The 25,707-nt window shown below is 45.3% G+C and overlaps 1 protein-coding gene across 3 annotated transcripts in view; it reads right to left on the reverse strand.

Annotated features, from left to right (window-relative positions):
* Positions 1-7,711: 7,711 nt before the first annotated feature.
* MUC2 (mucin 2, oligomeric mucus/gel-forming) overlaps positions 7,712-25,707 on the reverse strand; it is a 97,934-nt gene continuing 79,938 nt past the window's right edge. For all 3 annotated transcript variants that reach the window (XM_073554348.1, XM_073554347.1, XM_073554346.1), the window contains 14 exons: positions 19,176-19,380; positions 18,912-19,087; positions 18,751-18,820; positions 17,225-17,337; positions 16,743-16,774; positions 16,010-16,190; positions 15,794-15,898; positions 14,936-14,976; positions 14,024-14,143; positions 12,679-12,774; positions 11,574-11,702; positions 11,104-11,143; positions 10,831-10,954; positions 7,712-8,069 (listed from right to left, as the gene is read on the reverse strand). In XM_073554348.1, coding sequence (XP_073410449.1) covers positions 7,838-8,069; positions 10,831-10,954; positions 11,104-11,143; positions 11,574-11,702; positions 12,679-12,774; positions 14,024-14,143; positions 14,936-14,976; positions 15,794-15,898; positions 16,010-16,190; positions 16,743-16,774; positions 17,225-17,337; positions 18,751-18,820; positions 18,912-19,087; positions 19,176-19,380 — 1,664 coding nt within the window. In that variant the 3' untranslated portion in view covers positions 7,712-7,837. The remainder of the gene's footprint in view (positions 8,070-10,830; positions 10,955-11,103; positions 11,144-11,573; positions 11,703-12,678; positions 12,775-14,023; positions 14,144-14,935; positions 14,977-15,793; positions 15,899-16,009; positions 16,191-16,742; positions 16,775-17,224; positions 17,338-18,750; positions 18,821-18,911; positions 19,088-19,175; positions 19,381-25,707) is intronic.

Consider the following 25,707-nt stretch of genomic DNA (forward strand, 5'->3'; position numbering starts at 1 on the left):
TCCAGTCACGCACAAACCCTGTACCAGACCTTGCCACGCCAACATTTTCACTTGCCCCACGAGATGCATCCTCCTCCCCTAAGTAATCATCCCCATCATCCTCCTCCTCCTCTTCTTCCTCCACTTCGTCCAGGAGAGGTCCCTGAGCAGACAATGGCTGAATGTCATCAAGGATTCCTTCCTCCTCTTCCTCCTCATCAACATTGGCTGCAGACGCCTGCTCCTTAAGGTGCGTCAAAGTTTGCATGAGCAGACGCATAAGTGGGATGCTCATGCTTAGGATGGCGTCGTCTGCGCTTACCAGCCGTGTGCATTCCTCAAAACACTGAAGGACTTTACAAAGGTCTTTCAGCTTCGACCACTGCACGCCTGTCAACTCCATGTCTGCTCTCAAAGTGCCTGGCCGTGTATCCTCCCACAAATGCATTATGGCCTGCCTCTGCTCGCACAGCCGCTCCACCATGTGCAGGGTGGAGTTCCACCTTGTTGCAATGTCGATAATGAGGCGGTGGTTGGGAAGGTGGAGCAATCGCTGCAGCTTCTGCATACGAACGGAGTATACAGGCGACCGGCGGATGTGCGCGCACAGTCTTCGCACCTTCTGGAGCAGGGCTGCTAACTCCGGATAATTTTTGAGGAAGCACTGCACCACCAGGTTCAAGGTGTGAGCCAAGCAAGGTATGTGGCTGAGTTTTGAAAGGGCTATGGCTGCCACAAAATTACGGCCGTTATCACTAACTACCTTGCCTGCCTCAAGATGTACACTGCCCAGCCATGACTCAGTTTGTCGCTTCAAGTACTCGGCCAGCACCTCGGCGGTGTGTCTGTCGCCCAAACACATCATCTGCAACACAGCCTGCTGACGCTTTCCACTAGCTGCTCGATAGGGGGACACCTCGTGTGCAACAGTGGCAGCTACAGATGGAGTGCTCGTACGACTGCGCTCTGTGGATGAGCTTTCGCTTCTGGAGGAGGAGGAGGAGGAGGAGGGTCGAACGCCTACAGCCAACTGTTTCCTATACCGTGGGCTAGGCAGCACTGTCCCACCACCGCTGTCCCCTGTGGACCCTGCATCCACCACATTAACCCAGTGCGCAGTGATGGACACGTAACGGCCCTGGCCATGCCGACTGGACCATGCATCAGTTGTGAGGTGCACCTTTCCGCTCACTGACTGCTTGAGTGCATGGACAATGCGGTCTTTCACATGATGGTGGAGGGCTGGGATGGCTTTGCGAGAGAAGAAGTGGCGACTGGGTAGGTCATAGCGTGGTACTGCATAGGCCATGAGTTCGCGGAAAGCTGTGCTTTCCACCAACCGAAAGGGCATCATCTCAAACGAGATTAGTTTGGCAATGTGGGCGTTCAAACCCAGTGTACGCGGATGAGAGACTGAGTACTTTCTTGACCTACTCATAGTGTCTGGGAGGGTGAGCTGGACTTGAGAGCTGCATATGGTGGAAGTAGCGGTGGACAGGGCGGACTGAGAGAGGGTTGATGATGGTGATGGAGTTGGTGTTCTTTCTGATGGCCTAGAATCAGTCTTTCGTTGATATAACAGTGGGATTCCCTGACTGCTGTGGCCTTGCAACGACACCTCAACATTTGCTGCTGTGCTAACCGGTGGGCTTACAGTGGGGGAAACAATGTAGCGTTGCTGACTACCTTCGTTGTGATCAGTTGCACATGTGGCACTTGAGGTTTGGTGTTGTGTCCACGCTTGCAAGTGCATGCTGGTTAAATGTCTAAGCATGCAACTGGTATTCAAATTTTTCAGATTTTTCCCTCGGCTAAAGGTCTTTGCGCACTTCTTACAGATAACCTTGGCCTGATCATGAGGATTTTGTTCAAAAAAGTGCCACACTGCACTCTTCCTACTTTGGCAGACATTTTGCGGCCTAGCATGCTGTGATCTTTTGACCCTCTGGACAAGCTGTCCAGCAACTCTTTTGATGTTTGGAACCTGTCTTTGGAGTGCTCCGGGCCTGCCAGATAACAGCTGTTGCGATGTCGATGTCTGCTGTGGATGCTCCTCATCTGAGCTATTGGAAGCAGCACCCTCTTCCCCCAATGGATGCCAATCTGGGTCAACAACTGGGTCATCCATCACCTCCTCTTCTATGTCATGTGCACCTTCCTCTGTGTCACCGTGTATGGTGGTATAGTGTGCGGGAAGGGGCACCTGAGTCTCATCAGGGTCAAAATCTGGCTCTGTACACTGCGAGGACAATGTAGTGCTCTGAGTGAATGTACCAGCAGAATCATCCATCAGCGGCTGTGCATCAGTGCACTCCATGTCAGATTCATCTTGGCCTGGGTAATTCACCATTTGACTTGATAATCCAGGCATGGTATGTGAAAACAGCTCCATGGAGTAATCAGTAGGATGGCCTGCGTCATCCTTCAATCTTGGTTGGGGTGAAGGACACAAGGAAAGGTGTGGTTCATGAACATGAGCCTCCAATGACGACTCAGTGCTTTTACTTTTTACAACTGAAGAAGAGGAGGCGATAGAGCTGGAGGCTGAGTCAGCAATGTAAGACAAAACTTTTTCCTGATGCTCTGCCTTTAAAAGCGGTTTGCCAACTCCTAGAAAACTAAGCGTTCGAGGCCTTATGTAGCCAGACGATGACGCAGGGTCAGCACCTCCTGCATTCGGTCCTATTTTGCTCTTGCCACTACCATCAGATCCACCACCAACACCATCATTACCAGCTGCCAACCCCCGCCCAATTCCACGGCCTCTTCCACCAGCTTTCCTCATTTTTGGTAGAAATGTAGACAAAATCCAACAAACTATATAGTAATGTAAAACAAGGTAAAAGGTGTCTATAGGACAGGGGAGATTTAGAATTTCTGCACACACTTGTGGACAGTGGACACTTTTGGATTGTGTGAGGCCCACTGATATCTGAGCGCTATGTGACACGCTCGATGGCACAGCTGCCTGTGACCAAAGTGACGAGAGGATAATGGAGATTTTGAATCTCTGCGTACACTTTTGGACACTGGACACTTGTAGATTGTGTGAGGCCCACTGATATCTGAGCGCTATGTGACACGCTCGATGGCACAGCTGCCTGTGACCAAAGTGACGAGAGGATAATGGAGATTTTGAATCTCTGCGTACACTTTTGGACACTGGACACTTGTAGATTGTGTGAGGCCTACTGATATCTGAGCGCTATGTGACACGCTCGATGGCACAGCTGCCTGTGACCAAAGTGACGAGAGGATAAAGGAGATTTTGAATCTCTGCGTACACATTTTTGGTCACTGGACACTTGTCGATTGTGTGAGGCCCACTGATATCTGAGCGCTATGTGACACGCTCGATGGCACAGCTGCCTGTGACCAAAGTGACGAGAGGATAATGGAGATTTTGAATCTCTGCGTACACTTTTGGACACTGGACACTTGTGGATTGTGTGAGGCCCACTGATATCTGAGCGCTATGTGACACGCTCGATGGCACAGCTGCCTGTGACCAAAGTGACGAGAGGATAATGGAGATTTTGATTCTCTGCGTACACTTTTGGACACTGGACACTTGTAGATTGTGTGAGGCCCACTGATATCTGAGCGCTATGTGACACGCTCGATGGCACAGCTGCCTGTGACCAAAGTGACGAGAGGATAATGGAGATTTTGAATCTCTGCGTACACTTTTGGACACTGGACACTTGTAGATTGTGTGAGGCCTACTGATATCTGAGCGCTATGTGACACGCTCGATGGCACAGCTGCCTGTGACCAAAGTGATGAGAGGATAATGGAGATTTTGAATCTCTGCGTACACTTTTGGACACTGGACACTTGTAGATTGTGTGAGGCCTACTGATATCTGAGCGCTATGTGACACGCTCGATGGCACAGCTGCCTGTGACCAAAGTGACGAGAGGATAATGGAGATTTTGAATCTCTGCGTACACTTTTGGACACTGGACACTTGTAGATTGTGTGAGGCCTACTGATATCTGAGCGCTATGTGACACGCTCGATGGCACAGCTGCCTGTGACCAAAGTGACGAGAGGATAATGGAGATTTTGAATCTCTGCGTACACTTTTGGACACTGGACACTTGTAGATTGTGTGAGGCCTACTGATATCTGAGCACTATGTGACACGCTCGATGGCACAGCTGCCTGTGACCAAAGTGACGAGAGGATAATGGAGATTTTGAATCTCTGCGTACACTTTTGGACACTGGACACTTGTAGATTGTGTGAGGCCTACTGATATCTGAGCGCTATGTGACACGCTCGATGGCACAGCTGCCTGTGACCAAAGTGACGAGAGGATAATGGAGATTTTGAATCTCTGCGTACACTTTTGGACACTGGACACTTGTAGATTGTGTGAGGCCTACTGATATCTGAGCGCTATGTGACACGCTCGATGGCACAGCTGCCTGTGACCAAAGTGACGAGAGGATAATGGAGATTTTGAATCTCTGCGTACACTTTTGGACACTGGACACTAGTAGATTGTGTGAGGCCCACTGATATCTGAGCGCTATGTGACACGCTCGATGGCACAGCTGCCTGTGACCAAAGTGACGAGAGGATAATGGAGATTTTGAATCTCTGCGTACACTTTTGGACACTGGACACTTGTAGATTGTGTGAGGCCCACTGATATCTGAGCGCTATGTGACACGCTCGATGGCACAGCTGCCTGTGACCAAAGTGACGAGAGGATAATGGAGATTTTGAATCTCTGCGTACACTTTTGGACACTGGACACCTGTAGATTGTGTGAGGCCTACTGATATCTGAGCGCTATGTGACACGCTCGATGGCACAGCTGCCTGTGACCAAAGTGACGAGAGGATAATGGAGATTTTGAATCTCTGCGTACACTTTTGGACACTGGACACTTGTAGATTGTGTGAGGCCCACTGATATCTGAGCGCTATGTGACACGCTCGATGGCACAGCTGTGACAAAAGTGACTAGAGGATAAGGGAGATTGGATTGCTTTTAAAAAAGCAGTTTGCGGAGCAGTGGGTAAACAGCAATGCCAGCGTGTCAGGAAGCCTTAGAAGGCAGCCCAACAACCAACACCACTGATACACCACAATATAGCCTCCCCTTGCACTGCACACACAGTGACTTGTGTGTTGTGCAGGCCAAATCGCTAGCAGCAGAAGCAGTTCTTTTGTCTTCTTCCCTGCCTAACGCTCTCCCTACAGAATCAGCAGCAACCTCTCCCTATACTAAGATCGGCAGAAGTAAGATGGCGGTCGGCGTGCACGCCCTTTTATACCCCCTGTGACGCCCACCAAAGCAAGCCAATCACTTGCATGCCCTTCTGAAAGATGGTGGTGACCCGTGCCTATGTCATCACGTTGCCCACAGTGTCCGTGGATCCTGATTGGCTGAAAAAGAGCGCAAAACAAACTTTTGAAACGCGACTTTGGCGCGTAAGTCGCCGACCTCGTGGCCGACCTCATCCTAGGGTCGGGTTTCGTTTCATGAAACCCGACTTTGCCAAAAGTCGGCGACTTTTGAATTTTTTCAACCCGTTTCGCTCAACTCTAACTACCAGTCCTTTGTACTATTTTTAAGGGGTTTTGGAAAATGCATTTCCAACTATGTCTAGGAGTTCTGGATTTTGATGTAGCGCTATTGCCGATGTCCCAACTAGGCTCCCCTTCCCCCATAGAGATATGACATACTCACCACTGAGGCAGCGCATTTACCTCCTGCTTGGCTTGTTACTTGCTTCCTGCTCTGTATGCTTCTGGTGGCGCTCCTAGTACGAGCATGCTCCTCTGTTCTTAAAAGAGCAGAGCACACCTGTGTATTGCTAAGATATTAATGACCATTGGGAATTCATATTGATAGCCTGTCTTTAAAGACCCCTTTAAGATATTAGACAGTAATAGTTTAGCTTTGTATTTTCTGTAATTTTCCCAACACCTGGGCTGCATAGTTTCTAGTGAGAACATGCTTGTTTATAGTATCATCCAATTATCACATAGTTCTTTTATCACTGTTTGGTGACAACAGTGTATGCTTATATTCTTCAGTTGGAAAGTGTATGTTTATAATTGCTGCATAGTTTTGCTATTAATGTTTGGTGAGAAATGTCGTGTTTATAGTTTGTTAGAACATCCGGAACCAGGAAGGTCTTTGGCATGTCATATCCGGTGATGTATTTGTCTGGTGTAGATTAACATCTGAAGAGCTGGCCACTCAGAAGAGAGATACTATATTGGACAAATAGAATTTGTTAGAGTTTGCATAACACTTGGTTACGCAAGCATTGTTGATTCTAAAAAATACATAAGCTGGGGAAGACTGCAGATAAGACAGATGTCTGTTAACCTGCAGACTGAAGGGGATGCCCGTGTGGGTCTACAGTGTGCATATCCCAGGAATTTCTCTGTCTTTGCCTTTTCGCTTCTCACAGTTGATGTTTTCAGACAGATGATGTCGCTATTACTGGTGAAGTTTTGCTTTTTGCTTATGTAGTGTTCAATTGTAAGTACTTTATCTTTGTGATTTATATTATGCAAAAGTGTTTGCAATATCACACCATTTCCTGTTTTCTGCAATCATTTAATTATTGTAATAAAATTAATCGCATTCCCTAAAGCCGTATCCGAGCCCTTTGCTCCCCTGGTCCCTGTGTGGCCTATGTCAGAACCCAAACCCCTGATGCTTGTGCTGCCAGTGCCTGAACTTGCTCACCTTGCCTGTGTGTGGCCAGTGCCTGAACTTAAATCCCTGGTTCTTCTGTGGCCAGTTCCTGAACCTAAATCCTTGGTTCTTCTGTGGCCAGGCCTGAACCTGCTCCCCTGGTCCGTGTGTGGCCAGTTCCTGAAGAAGTATCTGAACCCTGAAGCTGCGTCATTGGTACATGTTCGCTGAAGCAGCACCAGCTGTACCTGAAGCTGAATCAGCAGTATGTGAACCTGAAACCACTTCGGTGGTATCCAAACCTGGAACCATTTTGTCAGTATGAGAACCTGACAGAGCCTATTCCAGGATTTGAATTTAGCCTTGTCTGTGACTCTAGGTTGTCAGTATTCTTTCTGTGTGAGGATCTAGAACCTGTGTAGTCTGAACAAAATCCTAATCTTGTCATGCCAAGTACTCCGAGCCCTTGGGGTCATTAGCTGCAGTAATGAGGACTGCCTAGGAGTGGTACCTGGTGGCTACATGCACATTCTCCTGGTAGCCATACTTTCAGTAAGACAGCCAGGCAGCATTGTAATGTTTTTTATCTGCAGATTAACAATACATCTGCAATAGCATTTTTCAAAGTGACAGGTCCCCTTAAAAACACATTGCAACAGGGAAATGGAAGAAAGTTTTTAGTGAAGATTTCCTAGAAAGTAGCATAACTTTGCATTTAGGAAGCAATTGAACAATTAACAAAAATTCCATGCAAAGGTGTTCATTTTCTTTAAATTTGCACCTTCAAAATTGTAAAACGTGCAAAGAAATAACCATGTATCTAACTAAATACTGAAAATCACCCATGCTTGAACATCACTTAGGCTAAGTATTTTCCAGCAGTATTTGTAAGCCAAAACCTGGAGTGGAACAATCAGAGGAAAAGTATAATAGAAACATATCACCACTTCTGTATTTATCACCCACTCCTGGTTTTGGCTTACAGATACTGATGAAAAATACTGACCAAATTCTGAACGTGTGAGTGTGGCCTTGGGTTGGGAAAGAAACCATAACAACAATATGATGTAAGTGCTTTTAATTCAAGGCAGGAAAATAAAACAAAAGGAAAACACAAATTACATTAATTATGGAAAAATATATTTAGCTTTTAATAGTATTTCCCATTTTGAATTCAGGTAGCTTCTTCCTAATGAAGACCTTTTCTCCTTGCGGCTCGCCGAGCTCGGACAGGGCTCTGATATTCATTTGCATTCTCGTGTCCACAGTCTGTACTTATGCAGTCACATTTCTCCACATCAATGTATCCATGATCCACGTCACTGCCGTCAGGACACAGCAACTTGACATTCTTCTGGCTGGTCTGCACCTCCTGACAGCAGGTACATCTGTGGGACATGGCTCTGGCGTCTGCCGAGTACCTACAGTATGTAAAAGGAATTCATGTTTTTAGCATTAGTATAACAATTATTTTTTATGACTGCAAAGTAAAATAGTAAAATGAGTACTATATGAGTGTGGAAGACATGAGTAAAATTTTTGAAGGCATGCAATCACCACTAGGGTTTATTATGGAGCTATTCTATATCCATTTTTATTCTGGAGCTTAACCTCCCCCAAGGATCAGTCCATTTATGGGTGTAAATGCCAGAATTGTGTTACCCCTTTCTTTCCACTTTATCATTTTTTTGTTTTCTCATCAGTGCTTTTAATTGAGGCCTTGTTGTTAGCCTTGTATTTTATTCATTCTTTCTTTTCACTTTTGACACAAGTGACATGTATACATTTGTAGGGTAGAGTCTTTGGAATATGGATAGACCAAATATGTAGTGGTTTTGCGATGATTGAATCAATTGCATGCAAATCAAATTTTAATCAAATTTTATTAAATTCACAGGACCTGACAAATGTGAACAATTTGTAATTTGATTCCTGCTAATCACCAAAAAAAGGCCTACCATCATTTTATACATTTTAGAAGATGCATCAACCACAAAAGGCTGACAAGACATCAAGCGTGACTGCACGGGATTCCCCATAATGCCTGCAGGTATCACATGTCATGGTAAAACATAGCAAATGAGAAGGAAGTCATGGGGCTACGGGGCCTGTGAGTCTGGGTGGCCCGATGCCATCACTGGCACTGCCCCCCCGCCCCCCATCCCTGTGCGGCATCATACTTTTAACTGTATTGGCATCTTGGTTCTGGATGCTGATACAGTTTAAAACAATGATGGGAGTCATCATCTGATGCTCCCTCTCCCATCATTCTCCCTCTGCATCTGAGCTTTGTCACGTCTCAGCACAGAGGGCACGATGATGTCACAACAGCACGCCCTTTTTGCTGAGTAGTGCAGAGGGTCAAAAGACACGCTGCAGAGACCAGAACAACGGGGAATGCGGAGAGGTGAGTATTTATTTATTTTTTATGTATGGGGGACTATATGGAGCTAATAATTCTAAATGGAGGACAATGTGGTTCTCATAATGCTGTATGGAGGAATTTGTATTGCCCATAATACTGTATGGAGCACTATAGGGGATCAATTATAATGTATGGAGGACTATGTGATGTCCATAGTACTGTATGGAGGGCTACATGGGGCCAGTATACTGTATGGAGGGCTATGTTGTGTCATTATACTATTTGGAAGACTTATGTGGGGGCTATTATACTATTTAGGTGGCTATGTAGGGACCATTATACTGTTTGAAGGCCTATATGGTGGTCATTATACTCTTTGAAGGGCTATGTGTAGGCTATTAGATTGTTTGTAGGAGTATATGGGGGCAATTATACTGTATGCAGCAATCATACAGTGTAAAAGTTTATGTCGGGTCAATAATAATGTGTAGAGAGCTGTGTGGGAGTCAGTATGATGTTTGGAGGGCTGCGTGGGTGTGGGCCATTGCACTGTATTGTGGGTTAGTGGAGGCCATTATACAGTGTGGATGGTTGTATCGGGGCCATCTTACAGAGTGGAGAGGTGTGGGGGCCAATATACTGCATTATAGTGTATGGAGGGCTGTGTGGCGATCACAGTTGGGGCATCATACTGTGTAGAGGTCACCATAGTTTGCTGGGGAAGGATTGAGGGGGAGGTGGGTACAGTAGGGTCATCATGTCGTATGTGTGGAGGGTACTGTGGAAGAATTCACTGTAAGGATATCATACTGTGGACACTATAGCCAACTATATCATTCTTTTTGGGGGGCAATGAAATGGCAATCTAGGGGCTTCAATAGGAGGAAATTTACTTTGTGAGGGCTGCAAAGTTGTGAGATATGCTCTTCTGTAACCCCGCTAAATATTTAAGGTTTCTTCTTGAAGGGGCCCAATTAAAACTTTTGCTATGGGGCCCCATGATTTCTATGTACACCGTCATCATAGCCTATATAAAAGCCTAGAAACTGAATGCAGCAGCCATTTTGGGTGATTTGAGATAATGGGAGGATGTCAGAGCTCACAGCTCAGCAATAGATGAAGGAAGAAAACCCTAAAACATTGGACAAATAGTAATGTGTTCTATAACTGAAGCAGATGATAGAAGTAGTCTGCAGAGATTTAATTGATAGGGGGAGAAAGATAAGAAAGGTGACAGCAGGAGTTTTAGACTCAGTGTGCTATGATGTAGCTGGCATCAGTCCTGCGGCATTTCAATTAAAATTACACATTTTTTTCTTCATTCTAGAAAGCAGCAGCAAACCGCAGAAACAAATATGAAATCAATGTCAGTAAGAGATGGTGTGCTTGTTTGTCACAAGTGACTGTATTGAGTTTTCATTTCTTGTGCAATCTTTTTTTGTGAAGGCGTAGAATAATTGTTTTTTAAAAAATACAAATGAAAATTCCCCAAAATCCAGACATTTATCTGTGACTGTGTAAACTGTGCGTCTCGTAAATATATTTTTTTTGCACACTTGGTTTACTAGTCAGATTTCCTGCACCAGAAGAACAAAAATGCAATAACTGTCAAGGGTAGGATGTCACTGGAGAAATTTACACCAAAATTTTAGTTTATGTTTTTGCTTCAGTGTTGCAAAGTCAAGCTCCCTTGTTGGGCAAGACACAAAAAGTGTCTAAAAACATATTTGTAGTGCAAATCATGAATGACCCCCCTGCAAAATTCCCCAGAATCTGGTGCATTTAATCTGATGAATAATTATTTCATTATAACTTACATGGAATAGGTTCCACATGTTCCATCACAGCGAGACGTCTGAACCTTATTTTCTGATCGGCAGTTGTTGACGAGCAGATAGTCATAGTTTATTTTCAGTTGGCAGGAAGACGTCTTTTCAATACCTGCACAATAAGTTATGTCCCATTAGTCTTACATTGGCAGAAAAACAAGACAAGTTCTGTAATTCTTATATTTTCACAGTATAGAGAGAATAAATTATAAAAAATATATAAAACACAGGAACAACAGTATAAATATTTTCTATACTTACATACTTTACAGCACCCATTGGGTAAAAATTGAATGGTTCCCTGAAAAAAAAGAACATTTATAATTTGTTCAAAAAGACACTTTAAGAAAAAAAAAACTGAGAATGCCCCAGAAAAGATGGAAATAAATATAAATAAAATATAGGTATATAACAGTGTAGTGATCAACTTTTTATACAAGAAGGATATATTTTGGGTAGAAGTCATTGTACAAATGTTGACATCAGATGTCAGATAACTGGGAGGTGCTGATTAAGAAGGTGGATGAGAAATCATTTTGCAAATACAATTATTTACGACAGACATAATAGGTTTGTTAGACCTATTATGTCGATGCAATTTTTTGCCTTAGTTTTCCAAAACATAAAATTGCAGCATTTTTACAGCTTTTTTAAGTAAAAAAAAGCATGAGAAATGCTTTGTATGATCCTTTTTTTTTCATTTGTTAGGTGTTTTTGTCAAAGTTACTCACTGGTTCACACGATGCTTCATTAAAAAGAGGGCATGAGATTTGTGAGATGGATGTGATGAACTGCTTCCTGATCCTAGTACAACTGTACAAGGTGCAGTTGTCATTTTCCGCATTTCGAATTTCATCAGGCTGTAGAAAACAGTAAAAAAGTAATAGCATATATATTTTTTGGATTCTAAGGTCTTTATTGAATTTTTATTGCGTTCTTCATTAATTGAAGGAATCAATGTATTTTCCGACTTAACACATTTACTGTACTTGCCCTAAGGTTGGGGTCACCCGACCATTCTCTCATGCGACAAAATTGGGCAGATTATGCTAAATTCAATTGGATCTGTCAGAGTTTGAGCCAGATGTCATGTTAGTGTTATCCCATTTTCTCGCATGACATAATCGTATCACAGGTGCCGAGAAGAAAGATAATTTCTCCATCTTCTCCATTCTCTGTGTTCTCCAAGTTCATCATTACGGATTAATACGATTGTGCAACTGTTAATTTACACCAATTTTGTAGAGTAAATTATGATATATAATGAATTTGCTGACCACACTTCTGACGCTAAATGCCACTCAGTTTTCAAAATGTGAGTGGATCAGGTGTAAAATTACCAAAAGCCACTAAAGCTTTGCTAAACACGAGTTGGCCAAAAAATGTGGCAATATTTTGAACAGTTTTACACCAGATTTCAGGCCAAAATGTTTGATGAATCGGCTCTACAGTATTTTTTTCAGTGGTGTTAATAGATCTTGACCCTACCCTGCATGAAATATTAGGATGCGATAAGGGGCACAAGTTAAGTCTCTTGGCATGTTCTTATGCTGTGTGATTGGTAGGTGCTGTGAGAGTACTATGATATAAAAAAGTTGTATAAACTGGGGTTCATTTAGAATTACTTGCCAAGACCAAATCCACCTCAAAACACCATGCACAATGTTAATATTATTTTATTTTTTACATTTCTACATTTTTGGTTTTTGACATCTTGCTATGCCAATTTATCTTATTCATAGTGGCAGCCCCCATCAACATGTATTGTATGTACAAAAATCAGAGTCTCCCAAAATCAGATTACCAATGGTATGGGAAAGTATGGCATGAACAAACCTTCATGAGTTGGTAGACGCCATTCTGATTTAGGATACAGTGGGTCTGTTCACACACTCCACAACAGTCTTGTTCGGTCTTTTTCAGCTCGTAGCCCTGTGATTAAAAGAGACGAGAAGCAGAAAATATTATAAGAAGCCACTGCATTAAGAGCATTAAGAACTGTATGGGAAAAAGTACTGGGATGCTTCTAAATCCTTAAATTTAGGTTGATCATTCAATCTCACAGATGTATAAAATCCGGTTCCCTGTCCTCAGCCTTGTCGTCTGACTTTACAAACATTTATACTAGAATGTCTCATTCTAAAATGTTCACTGATTTGGAGTATGTTCCAGAAACAGGACGCCACTATTGTAACAAAGCAGTCAGCAAAACTTCTTCCCGCCTAAATTTTCCACTATGAACTATGAGTGGTAGAGATGAGCGGAACATTTGAAATTCTAATCTGCCGACTTTGCTGAATTTTCCCCCAAAGTTCAATATGTGAGGAATGAATTTGCACGAATCTTGCAATTGCTCACAAAATACAAGTGGGGACAAGAGAGAGAACCCACTGACCATAAGAGCTTACACTTTACAGGCGAGAGAGAGAGAGATGACCCCTCTGATCATAAGAGGACTTCGCTGATTATAAGAGAGCTTACACTCTACAGTGGAGAGAGAGGACCTTGCTGATTATAAGAGCTTACACTCACTCTTCAGGAGAGAGAAAGAGGGGACCCCACTGATCATAAGAGCTTCCTCTCTACAGGAGATAGAGGACCCTGCTGACTATAAGAGCTTGCACTCTACATGAAAGAGAGAGCACCCCACTGACCATGAGAGCTTACACATTACACGAGAGGATCCTGCTGACCATAAAAGCTTACACGTTATATGAGAGAGGACACCGCTGACCATAAGAGCTTACACGCTACATGAGAGAGAGAGAGGACCGCGCTGATCATAAGAGCTTACGCTCTACAGAAGAGAGGACCCTGCTGATTATAAGAGCTTACACACTACAGAAGAGAGGACCCTGCTGATTATAAGAGCTTACATGATACATAAGAGAGGACCCTGTTGACCAAAAGAGCTAACATGCTACATAAGAGAAAGACTTATCCAGTAACGCTGGTAATGGAAAATGACTCTGCCATATAAACTGTGCTACATTGGGAACCGCTGATTTGTGATGTTCCAGGTACTCATCACCACTGTACAAAGCATGATAATCCGCAAAGATGTCATAGCTGCAGGGCATTATGGGAAGTCTGCACGGTAATGTCAAATGATTTGCGGGAAATGGTGCTGGGAAAGGGTTTTTTTTATCCTCATTGCATACTAAATATAGATTGTACTTACCATAGGGCACTGTACATTGCAGGGTACATGTGTGCATGTTATCTCTAGTCCTGTCGGACTACTTTCACTTTCTGCACACACACAGTCCTGGCATTTGTCAGAGAACACGGGTGCTCCAGGCTGCGGAAACACAATGTCATCATGTTCAGATCAAAAGTGGGAAGCAATGTCCAGTCCAGTACCCTAAAACCTCAACATTAGATTTTGGAATGAGAAAAGACCTACCGTACATATTATTATATCCATTTTATATTACATCCCCAATTTGGCCATAGTGTGGTTTGGAAGCAGTGACCAAAAAAATGTGTAATTCAGCCAAATCAGATCCCTTGCATTGCGCTAATGGGTGGGCAAACATTCTGAAACACATGTCTGCAAATAGATTGTCTGGTTTGAATTCTTGTCCTAAGTCTTGAGGCAAGGCTCGTTAAAGGGTTGATACTGTCTTTTAGGATTGCTACATTTAATAATTCTAGTGTTCTTCCTCTGTGAAGACACAATTTGGACCTAATAGACAGTAATAAATACCATTTAAATTTCTGCTGACCAGCCGCATACACTATATGTTGCTGATAGTTGAGTGTAAAGCACGGCTGCATCTGTAACTACTTTATTTTGATAACTTTAAATGGTTCTGAGGGTGCACCCCAGCTTTCCCTCCTGCCCTTCTGCTGGCATTTGCATGGAAACCTGGCAGTAAATGTTCTATTAATTTCAGGACTACCACAAGCAAAATGAAGCATGGAATGGTGCCCAATGAAATCAACTTCCTTTCTGTGTAACGTCATTTTTTAGTCACTCTTTCTAATTGATAAAATTCCCAAATAGGTGATTTGGAAAAAGAGGTCTGTGATATCCTCAAATCACATTAGAATTTACTTAAATCTACTTAAAACAAGAAAAAAAAATTACCATATATTCTGCATTTCCATGAACACAGACATTCTTACGGACTGCAAAACAGAAAAAATATATCAATTATTCTTAATTAGTATACAACTATTTGGATTTGCTGACCCTACTGGTATCCAATAAGTATCGTTTCTCCTTGCGAAGACTGACATGCTAAGCATGCCGAGATGAGGAGGCTTAAAGCCGCAATGCTCCTCTGGGAAATATGCAAATTGTCTCTTTAGAGAGGAAGAGGACTAGAACTCTAGTGCCACCTATTGGAAGCAGCAATCCTGTAAGTCAAAGTCGACCCTTTAATGAGCCTTGTTACATGACTTAGGATACACCGAAACACCGTGTCTGCAAATTGTGATTCTGGTTTGGCTTTTACCCTAAGTCATGTGACAAGGCTCGTTAAAGGGTAAACATTGACTTTTAGGATTGCTACTTCCAATAGGTGGCACTAGAGTGCTAGTCCTCTTCATCTCAAGGGTGGCTCCTCCGGCATCTTCACCTTCAGAAGGATCCCGGGAAATAGGTTGAGCTAGGGCGCCCACTAGTGTTAGGAACAGGGAAGGGGCTCCTGGTCCCGGGTCACCCAACAGCTGAGTCATGACAGTTAGACTTTCAAACAGATCATGTTTACAATTGTAGACAAAGTCTAAGTTTGTATCCACATCATGTCACACTAACCGTATCACTTGAGATAAGGTTACTCATATTTACCTCTATACTAAATAAAGCAATTATTGTATCACTGTATTTCCTCAGATCACAAAACTACTTGACCTTATGCAATTTATCCTGATCTGCAAATCGAATTATTTCTTTATATTTCCAAATAAGAAATCTATGGAATTATAAGATAAGATCACGTACCACATGTATACACAGGACAGCAGTGTCCATCTGGAATGCTCCCAACAATTTCATAGCCGAGGTCACAGTTGGGTGATTTGGTTGAGCAAAATTTAGTGTCGCACTCTAAATGGAAAGAAGCAGATGACAGTTAGTCCTATGTTAATCCCTTATATTATTTGATTTGCTATAGTTCGCTCTTTATGGCGACACCATGAAATTCTAGCATGCACTTACTGCACACAGTCTCGTTGCAGCAGCTATCAGTGGGGCTGATCAGGATCACAGGTTGGAAACCATCCAGCTCACATGTCAGGTCTTTCAACAATGGCTTACATTTATGTTCTTGACAAGTGATACCACTACCACCTTCCCGGCAAACGCAATCCTGGCAATCAAACTCAAACTCTTCCCCAAACTATAAGGATACAACATTAATCAACAGGTAACATAATCAAATTTCACTTCTGTAGTTAACAAAGTAAGAAGAAACATCAAAACACACGGTAGAGCCTGGGTGAGCCAACAAAGCCGTGCAAAGACATGGTCTGATCATACCACAGCTCCTGGGCAGTGAAGCAAAAGAGAGAATAGAGACAGGACAGTATGGGGGCACAGATGATTCTTTCTTTGAGGTAAAACATTCTTCAAAAACAGGCAGTGAAATGTTTCACCTCAAAGAAAGAATCAGCTGTGATACCGTGCTGTCCTGTCTGTATACTCTTTTTCTTCCTCCCTTGGCCAGGATGTGTGATATGATCAGACCATGTTCCTGTACGGCCAGACACAGCCATTACACAGTACACAGCTGGAGCACATTTATAAGATTATCTCAGCACAGGAACATTTTTATTAAACACATCCAACTGTGGAACTTATCATTTTTCCAGGATCTATTGATTAAAATTAACTTTTTTTCATGGTAAAACCCCTTTAAACAGTTTAAAAGGTCACAACAAGAATGACTTACTTCTCGTGGTATGTTGTCAGGTCCGACGCATCCTGAAAGAGCAGAACATTACAAGTATGATGCCAGAGTATAAATATTTAATGCATTAATATTACACTTTTTTTACATTCTTTTAGTTTGTACTATAATTCAGAGACTCTATTGTTGTCAACCGAAGAGTTCTGACCTCATATTTCCCAAATTAGATGAAACTTAGCAGCAGCTTGGCTGAGACATGAGAGGATCAGGTTTTAAAAAATGTGATTTTGAGACACTCTTTTGGGATATGATTATCCTATATGTGTCTACATTGTATGTCGCCTCCCAGTGGTTGTAATAGGGCTTGCAGCCTCTTCAGAGTTTCCCTGACATGTTTCAATAACTTAATGAATTTGTATTGTGAGAAAATGGCATCCAAAAGAATTTATGGAAAGGTAATGATGGACACATCTGTCTGATGGATGTTCCAATTGGTAATCAAATAATATCCTATTTATTCTCACCACAATTTTGCACGCAGACGTCCACAGCATCGCTAAAGGGCATTGTATCCTTTGGACAGAAGCATCCTTCAACCAAACGGTTGTTATTTTTATTCAAATCCTCTTCTTCTGGACTAAAAGAGAACATGTTTAGGTGTTTGTATAGATATGTGACATGAACTCTTGGTGGTACCATAAAATATGAAGTGAATGTCCACCTTACTCTTTGTAGGTTCTTCATTTTCTGTCTATTAAGCTCCTATATGAATTGTATGCAGTAAGTGTGTAAACTGACAATAATGTTTTCACTGTATTCAAGGGTTTTGGAGTAGAAAAAAAATTTATCAAAAATATTTTTTGACCCATTAAAGTGTTTTCCACTTGTAGAGAAGTGGACCTTAAATGGTCAGATACAACCCACTCTCCCCAGGTCTGGGTCCAGCTTTTGCTGCTGCTCTAGGCTCAGTGTTTTGGATGCAGCAGAGGCACCACATCTCCGGTACATAGTGGCTCATGCCTATGTAGATGGCATTAGCTAATGAGGTCAGTGATTGGCTTCAGCGGAAAAGTGCGCTGTCAGTGTGACAAAATACTGAGGCTGAAGTAACAGGCGGGAGGGAAGGATGAAAATTATCTGTTTTCTTTACTTGACAGCAAAAGTTTGGGGTCCACTTTACTAAAGTGGAAAACCCCTTTAAGACTAGTAAAAATAAAAACCACACAAACGATTTACATAGATGGGCTTTGATCAAGGGCGACACTTAGCCCGAAATTATATGATGTTTTGCACATGCTCCTCTGATTGCAAGTATGACATTTATCTGAAGATGTGAATAAAGTTACAAAAGTTTTTAATCCCCAAGTGTTGGACTACTATTTTTTTACATAGATTACCATTTACTTTCATGTTAATTTTGCTCATAGCTATTATTTTACATGACTTCTTCTTTTAAAGCTCTTTTTGGAAGTTCTTAAAAGATAAGTTTCATATACGCAGATGGGGCAGAGCGTATTGCATTTAATGACACCAGGAATATTGTTTTTGCTGCTGTAACCTGTATACATATATAGTGACCATCTCAGGTGTATACACATATAGTGACCATCTCAGGTGTATACACATATAGTGACCATCTTAGGTGTCTACACATATAGTGACCATCTCACGTGTATACACATATAGTGACCATCTCAGATGTATACACATATAGTTACCATCTCAGGTGTATACACATATAGTGACCATCTCAGGTGTCTACACATATAGTGACCATCTCAGGTGTCTACACATATAGTGACCATCTCAGGTTTATATACATATAGTGACCATCTCAGATGTATACACATATAGTGACCATCTCAGGTTTATATACATATAGTGACCATCTCAGGTGTATACACATATAGTGACCATCTCAGGTGTATACACATATAGTGACCATCTCAGGTGTATACACATATAGTGACCATCTCAGGTGTATACACATATAGTGACCATCTCATGTGTATATTCATACAGGTAATGAATGTATGTTTGTAACACTTACGTGGTTGCACATGTTTTAGGTAAAGCTTGGCCACAGGCATTGTAAACTTTGTGAGAGGGGCAGGACATAGCTGGAATAAAGGAAAACCATCCATTAATATTAGTTTGTCACTTATCTGCTTATCTGTTTGGAACAGCCATTTTTACAAAACTAAAACTTACAACATTCTGAAGTTCGAGATCTCCAGTCAATGCAAACTCCTTGGTCCCCGCAGAGAAAAGCGTATTGCTGCAAGCTGGTGCATTTCATATTGGAGTTTGGAACATGGCAGCTATCATAATTACATGCCTTGTAGAAGGCGTCAGGTGACAGAGTCTTGTGGCATTCCTTAAAGGGTCTTTTAATTAGAAATACAACAAAAAAATATTCAGGGCCAATTGATACAATTGATATCATGTCTCAATAAAATCTCCTAAAATTCTTACTCTTGCAAAAGAAGTTCACATAAAGGTGATGGTTTGCATTGTGTTGAAGGCACTGTGACTTTAGGGGCAACAGTTGGCCTTAAGTGATCGCATTCAGGTTTCCTTGGATCTGACACAACCCAGGAGTCAGCCATGATTTCACAGTTTGAGATAACGGTACCATCAGGCAGCCGGCAGTCATCACTTGTGTTGTTGGTGCAAGTACCTATAAAGGATGGATGCATGTGAATACAAATTCTGCTGTAATATAAACTAATCGTTTAGTTTTAATACAAGATACAAGATACAGTGGCATAATGTAGAAAGAGAGACCCTGATTCCAGCGATGTGTCACCTACTGGGCTGCTTGCTGTAGTTTTGATAAAACTTTTTAACTGCTGCAGGTTTACCAGTTCTCTGAATGCTGATCTCTGTATAACCCCACCCACACCACTGATTGGCAGCTTTCTGTGTACATTGCAGAAAGCTGTCAATTTGTGATGGGGTGGATGTTAGGCGTCGGATTCCTGACACTGCACAGCGGGAATCCAGAGCCAGACATCCAGCGGTCTCTCATTCTCCTCCGACCGCTCCGGGTGCTGCTCAGCAATCACGGTGAGCCAGGCGTGCTACTCAGACTTGCTCTGACAGCCTGGATGTTACTGCAACCTCTGGTGCAGCAATGGTAGCGCATCCTGTTCTGCAGGGAACCGCTCCAGAGGCTAAGTCCTCATGCCGTGCTACTGGGCATGCCCGCAAGGTGACCTCTAACTGGAAAGCAGGGGTCACATGCTCAGGTCCTGCGTCGGATCTGATTGGTCCTTTCCAGGGTACTGGAAGGTCCCGGAAGCGCATTGCTATAAAAAGCCCGCATGGCGGCTCGGCCATGCGCTAGTGTAGCATATTATGCTGTGTGTGTATGGTGATGGATGCATGGACTGGTGTCTGACTTATTATGAAACCCCTTCCCTTGGATATTACGAATGGTGACTGTGTGTCGGGTTAGTCAGCTCCAGATTGTGGCAAGCTACACGCCACTGTGCTTTCCACGCCTACACTAGCGTCCATCAGTGACTGGTTCTCGGCGCCGACGCTTGCGGCTATAGTTGCCGCTACGCTGCAGTAACAGCAGCTATTGGTGCTCGCTGCTGCGACGCCACATGCCAGCTCCTGTGAGGTTAACAGGGCTAGCGGCGTTACGTTTATGTATGCCCAGCGACTCTGTGTCTGAACAGAGCCGCTCCTAGCATTCGGGTGACGTTAACCCGTGCGCACTACTTCTTCTTCTGTTGCGTCTGCCATTGTCCAGCAGCGGTCTAGTCACCTACCGCACGGTGGACCCCGGGCGGCGAACGCACCTCCTATTATTTATATTTGGTGCGTTTCGCCATCCTTAACATTACACTAGCGCCAGGGTCTGGCTGGTAATGGCTGACGTGCAGCAATTGCAGCGCTATATTCGGCAGCTGGAGAGCAGGTTGGTGGCTATTGAAAGCGCCAACTCAGCTGCGAATACCACGCTGGCTGCTGCTCAGACAGTCGCAGAGGCTGTCTCACGTGTGCCTACTCTTTTGCCCACGCCAACACTGTCCCGCCTCCCGCTTCCCGACAAGTTTTCGGGTGACAGCGCCATCTGTAGGGGATTCGTGAGCCAGTGCTCAATTCAGCTCGAGCTGCTGGCTGCACGGTTCCCTACAGAGCGGGCTAAGGTGGGCTTTATTGTGTCACTCTTGTCTGGCCGGGCATTACAGTGGGCTACACCTTTGTGGGAACGTGATGATCCGGTGGTTCAGGGTGCTGCCCAGTTCCTCGCAGCTCTGAAGCAGGTCTTTTTAGTACCGCGGATCACGCACGACACCTCTTTACAATTACTCTCCCTAACACAGGGGTCGCTCTCGATCAGCCATTATGCCGTCCGGTTCCGGACATTGGCTTCCGAATTAGAGTGGCCTGACAAAGCTTTAGTCCCGGTGTTTTGGAGAGGGTTGGCTGAGCACGTTAAAGACGCTCTAGCTACCAGGGAGGTTCCCACAAGTCTGGAGGAATTGATTGCAGTCTCCACCCGCATTGACCTCCGGTTTACGGAGCGCGGGCTGGAACGTGCACAATCCAGACGAAGGGTTAATTTGGCTCCCACCTTCACCGAGCCGCTGAGATACCCCGCACAGGAGCCTGTACCCTCCGAACCTATGGAGGTGTCCCGCACCGACTCCAAGTCACCACCGGTGCGTAGTTATGTACGCTGCTACCAGTGTCGACAACTTGGACACTCGGCCAGCACGTGTCCTTTGCGGGTGAAAAAACGCCCACGTCCTGTGGTCATAGGAGGTGGTCAGTCCAGCATGAAACCCTTCTCACCCAAACCGGTATTCCGGGGTACTTTAGACAGTGGTCCCCTCACCTGGGAGGCGGATGTTATCGTGGATTCTGGGGCCGAAGGGAATTTTATGTCCTCAACCTTCGCCCAGAAACACGCTATCCCTCAGGTGTTGCTGCCTCAACCACTGACCATCATGGTGGTTAATGGGGTGCGTTTGCCTACCCAGGTGACCCATCAGACAGTCCCACTCGGGCTTTCTTTCTCTCCGTCCCATCGAGAGATCCTATCCCTGCTCATTTTGCCAGACGGTATTGACCAGGTGCTACTTGGTCTTCCCTGGCTCCGTTGCCACTCTCCTCATATTGAGTGGGCATCAGGGAAAATACTGGCCTGGAGCAAAAGTTTTGAGGGAAAGTGTCTGAAGGGCAGTCTTCAGGTGGCTTCCACTGAAGTGCCTGCGGATCTCTCCGCACTTCCTAAACCCTACCATCAGTACGCGGACGTCTTCTCCAAAAGATCTGCGGAGACGCTTCCGCCACACCGCCCATATGATTGCCCGATAGATCTCATGCCAGGCACAGAACCTCCTAGAGGCTGTGTATACCCATTATCACTCCCTGAGACAGAAGCTATGTCACAATACATCCGGGAGAACCTGGCTAGAGGTTTTATCAGGAAGTCGGTGTCGCCAGCTGGTGCAGGGTTCTTTTTCGTTCAGAAAAAGAGCGGAGAGTTACGTCCCTGCATTGATTACAGAGGTCTCAATGCCATAACAGTGAAGAACAAGTACCCTCTTCCCTTGATCTCTGAACTGTTTGACAGGTTGCGAGGGGCCCGGATCTTTACAAAACTAGATCTACGGGGGGCATACAACCTGATCCGCATTCGCGAGGGAGACGAGTGGAAGACAGCCTTTAACACCAGGGATGGCCACTATGAATATCTGGTCATGCCCTTTGGCCTATGTAATGCGCCAGCTGTCTTTCAAGACTTCGTCAATGACGTCTTCCGCGATATGCTGTCTACTTCGGTGGTGGTCTATCTGGATGATATACTCATCTTCTCGCCAGATTTGACCACTCACCGGAGAGACGTATGCAGGGTCTTCGACCGTTTACGGGCGAACTCTCTATACGCCAAGCTGGAGAAGTGCCAGTTTGAGCAGGAGTCCTTGCCGTTCCTGGGCTATATCATCTCGGCCCAGGGATTGGCTATGGATCCGGCCAAACTTCAAGCGGTGATGGACTGGCAAGAACCCCATTCACTCAAAGCGGTGCAGCGCTTCTTAGGGTTCGTAAATTATTACCGCCAGTTTATACCGCACTTCTCCACATTGGTGGCTCCTTTGGTTGCTCTCACCAAGAAAGGAGCTAACCCTAATGCTTGGTCAGAACAGGTCTCCAAGGCCTTCTTGTCTATCAAATCCCACTTTGCTGGCGCTCCCATCTTGCATCGTCCCGATGTGAACAAGCCATTTATTCTGGAGGTAGATGCCTCTTCCGTCGGTGCAGGAGCAGTCCTCTCCCAGAAGGATGCTCAAGGTCGGAAGCATCCTTGCTTCTTTTTCTCAAAGACCTTCTCACCGGCGGAGAAGAATTACTCCATCGGTGACAGGGAGCTGCTGGCCATGAAGTTGGCCTTTTCTGAGTGGAGACATCTCCTGGAGGGGGCTCGGTTTCCCTTCCAGGTATTCATGGACCATAAGAATCTGGTCTATTTGCAAACGGCCCAGCGCCTGAACTCCCGTCAGGCTAGGTGGTCGCTTTTCTTTTCCAGCTTCCGCTTCACCCTGCATTATCTCTCCGGAGAGAAGAACGTCCGTGCGGATGCTCTTTCACGCTCGGTGGTTTCGGCGGAAGAGGGAGAGGCTGAGCCTCGGCTTATTCTCCACTCGGAGAGTTTTACAACCGTAGCTCCAGTTTCACTCGAGTCGGTGCCACCGGGCAAGACCTTGGTTCCTCCTCAGCTACGCCCGGAGGTCCTCGCCTGGGCACACGCCTCCAGGGTAGGTGGTCATTTTGGCAATAAACGGACCACCGAACTCCTGGCAAGGTCATATTGGTGGCCACATATGGCTCGAGACGTTAAGGAATACGTACAGGCATGCATTTCGTGTGCTCGGAACAGACCCTCTAGACAGAGGCCGGCGGGGCTGTTATATCCCCTGCCAGTGGTGGATAGACTGTGGGAGATGGTTGGCATGGATTTCATAGTTGGCCTGCCCAAGTCTGGTGGCAGTACGGTCATCTGGGTGGTCACCGACCATTTTTCCAAAATGGTGCATCTGGTGCCACTTGCACGGCTGCCTTCCGCCCGTGGTCTTGCCACTTTGTTCATAAAGCACGTGTTCCGTCTTCATGGCATGCCGGACAAAATCGTGAGTGACCGAGGTCCCCAGTTTGCATCTCGGTTCTGGAGGGAGCTCTGCAGCTTACTCAGCATCGAGCTAAATCTGTCCTCCGCCTACCATCCCGAAACGAACGGCTTGGTCGAAAGAGCCAATCAGACCTTGGTTACCTACCTGCGGCATTTTGTCTCGGCCAGGCAGGATGACTGGGCATCCTTGCTACCTTGGGCTGAATTTGCCCTAAACAATGCGGTGGCTGATTCCACTGGTCAGACGCCCTTCCTCCTGAACTACGGTCAACATCCACGCGTTCCTGTTCCGATGCCAGTGTCCTCCACTGACTCCAGGGTGGCAGACTGGGCAGTGGAGGCCCGGGACATTTGGGATCGTACTCAGGATGCTATTCGTGCTTCTAAGGAAAGGATGAGGGCATCCGCCGACACATATCGGCGACCCGCTCCAAGCTTCTCCCCTGGCGACATGGTGTGGCTCTCCACCCGAAACATCAAACTACGGGTCGAGTCCCCTAAGTTCGCGCCGCGATATATTGGACCATTCAAGGTCCTTGAGCGAATTAGCTCAGTGGTCTACCGTCTGGCTCTTCCTCCACATTTAGCCATTTCGGACGTGTTTCATGTGTCCCTCCTTAAACCAATTCACATGGCCCGGTTTTCTGAGTCATCGGCCGGGTCGTCAGACTTATCATCTGACGAGTTTGAGGTTAATGCCATCATAGGGCACAGGTTTGTCCGTGGCAAAAAATTTTATTTAGTGGATTGGAAGGGTCATGGGCCTGAGGCTCGAACCTGGGAGCCGGTGGAGAATATCCACGCACCGCTCCTGATCGCGGCTTTTGAGCGCAGTGGGGAGGGGGCGTAATGTTAGGCGTCGGATTCCTGACACTGCACAGCGGGAATCCATAGCCAGACATCCAGCGGTCTCCCATTCTCCTCCGACCGCTCCGGGTGCTGCTCAGCAATCACGGCGAGCCAGGCGTGCTACTCAGACTTGCTCTGACAGCCTGGATGTTGCTGCCACCTCTGGTGCAGCAATGGTAGCGCATCCTGTTCTGCAGGGAACCGCTCCAGAGGCTAAGTCCTCATGCCGTGCTACTGGGCATGCCCGCAAGGTGACCTCTCACTGGAGAGCAGGGGTCACATGCTCAGGTCCTGCGTCGGATCTGATTGGTCCTTTCCAGGGTACTGGAAGGTCCCGGAAGCGCATGGCTATAAAAAGCCCGCATGGCGGCTCGGCCATGCGCTAGTGTAGCATATTATGCTGTGTGTGTATGGTGATGGATGCATGGACTGGTGTCTGACTTATTATGAAACCCCTTCCCTTGGATATTACGAATGGTGACTGTGTGTCGGGTTAGTCAGCTCCAGATTGTGGCAAGCTACACGCCACTGTGCTTTCCACGCCTACACTAGCGTCCGTCGGTGCCTGGTTCTCGGCGCCGACGCTTGCGGCTATAGTTGCCGCTACGCTGCATTAACAGCAGCTATTGGTGTTCGCGGCTGCGACGCCACATGCCAGCTCCTGTGAGGTTAACAGGGCTAGCGGCGTTACGTTTACTTATGCCCAGCGACTCTGTGTCTGAACAGAGCCGCTCCTAGCGTTCGGGTGACGTTAACCCGTGCGCACTACTTCTTCTTCTGTTGCGTCTGCCATTGTCCAGCAGCGGTCTAGTCACCTACCGCACGGTGGACCCCGGGCGGCGAACGCACCTCCTATTATTTATATTTGGTGCGTTCCGCCGTCCTTAACAGTGGAGTTATACAAAGCTCATAAATATGGAGGACTACCTGGCTGTAGGTTTACTAGGCCTCTAGTGATAATCTCCTGTTGCTAAAGTGATTTTATCAAAACTACAGCAGCCCGGTAAG

The sequence above is a fragment of the Dendrobates tinctorius genome, unplaced genomic scaffold (assembly GCF_039654945.1).
Source record: "Dendrobates tinctorius isolate UK_male_01 unplaced genomic scaffold, ASM3965494v1 ptg000211l, whole genome shotgun sequence".
NCBI classification, from domain to species: domain Eukaryota; kingdom Metazoa; phylum Chordata; class Amphibia; order Anura; family Dendrobatidae; genus Dendrobates; species Dendrobates tinctorius.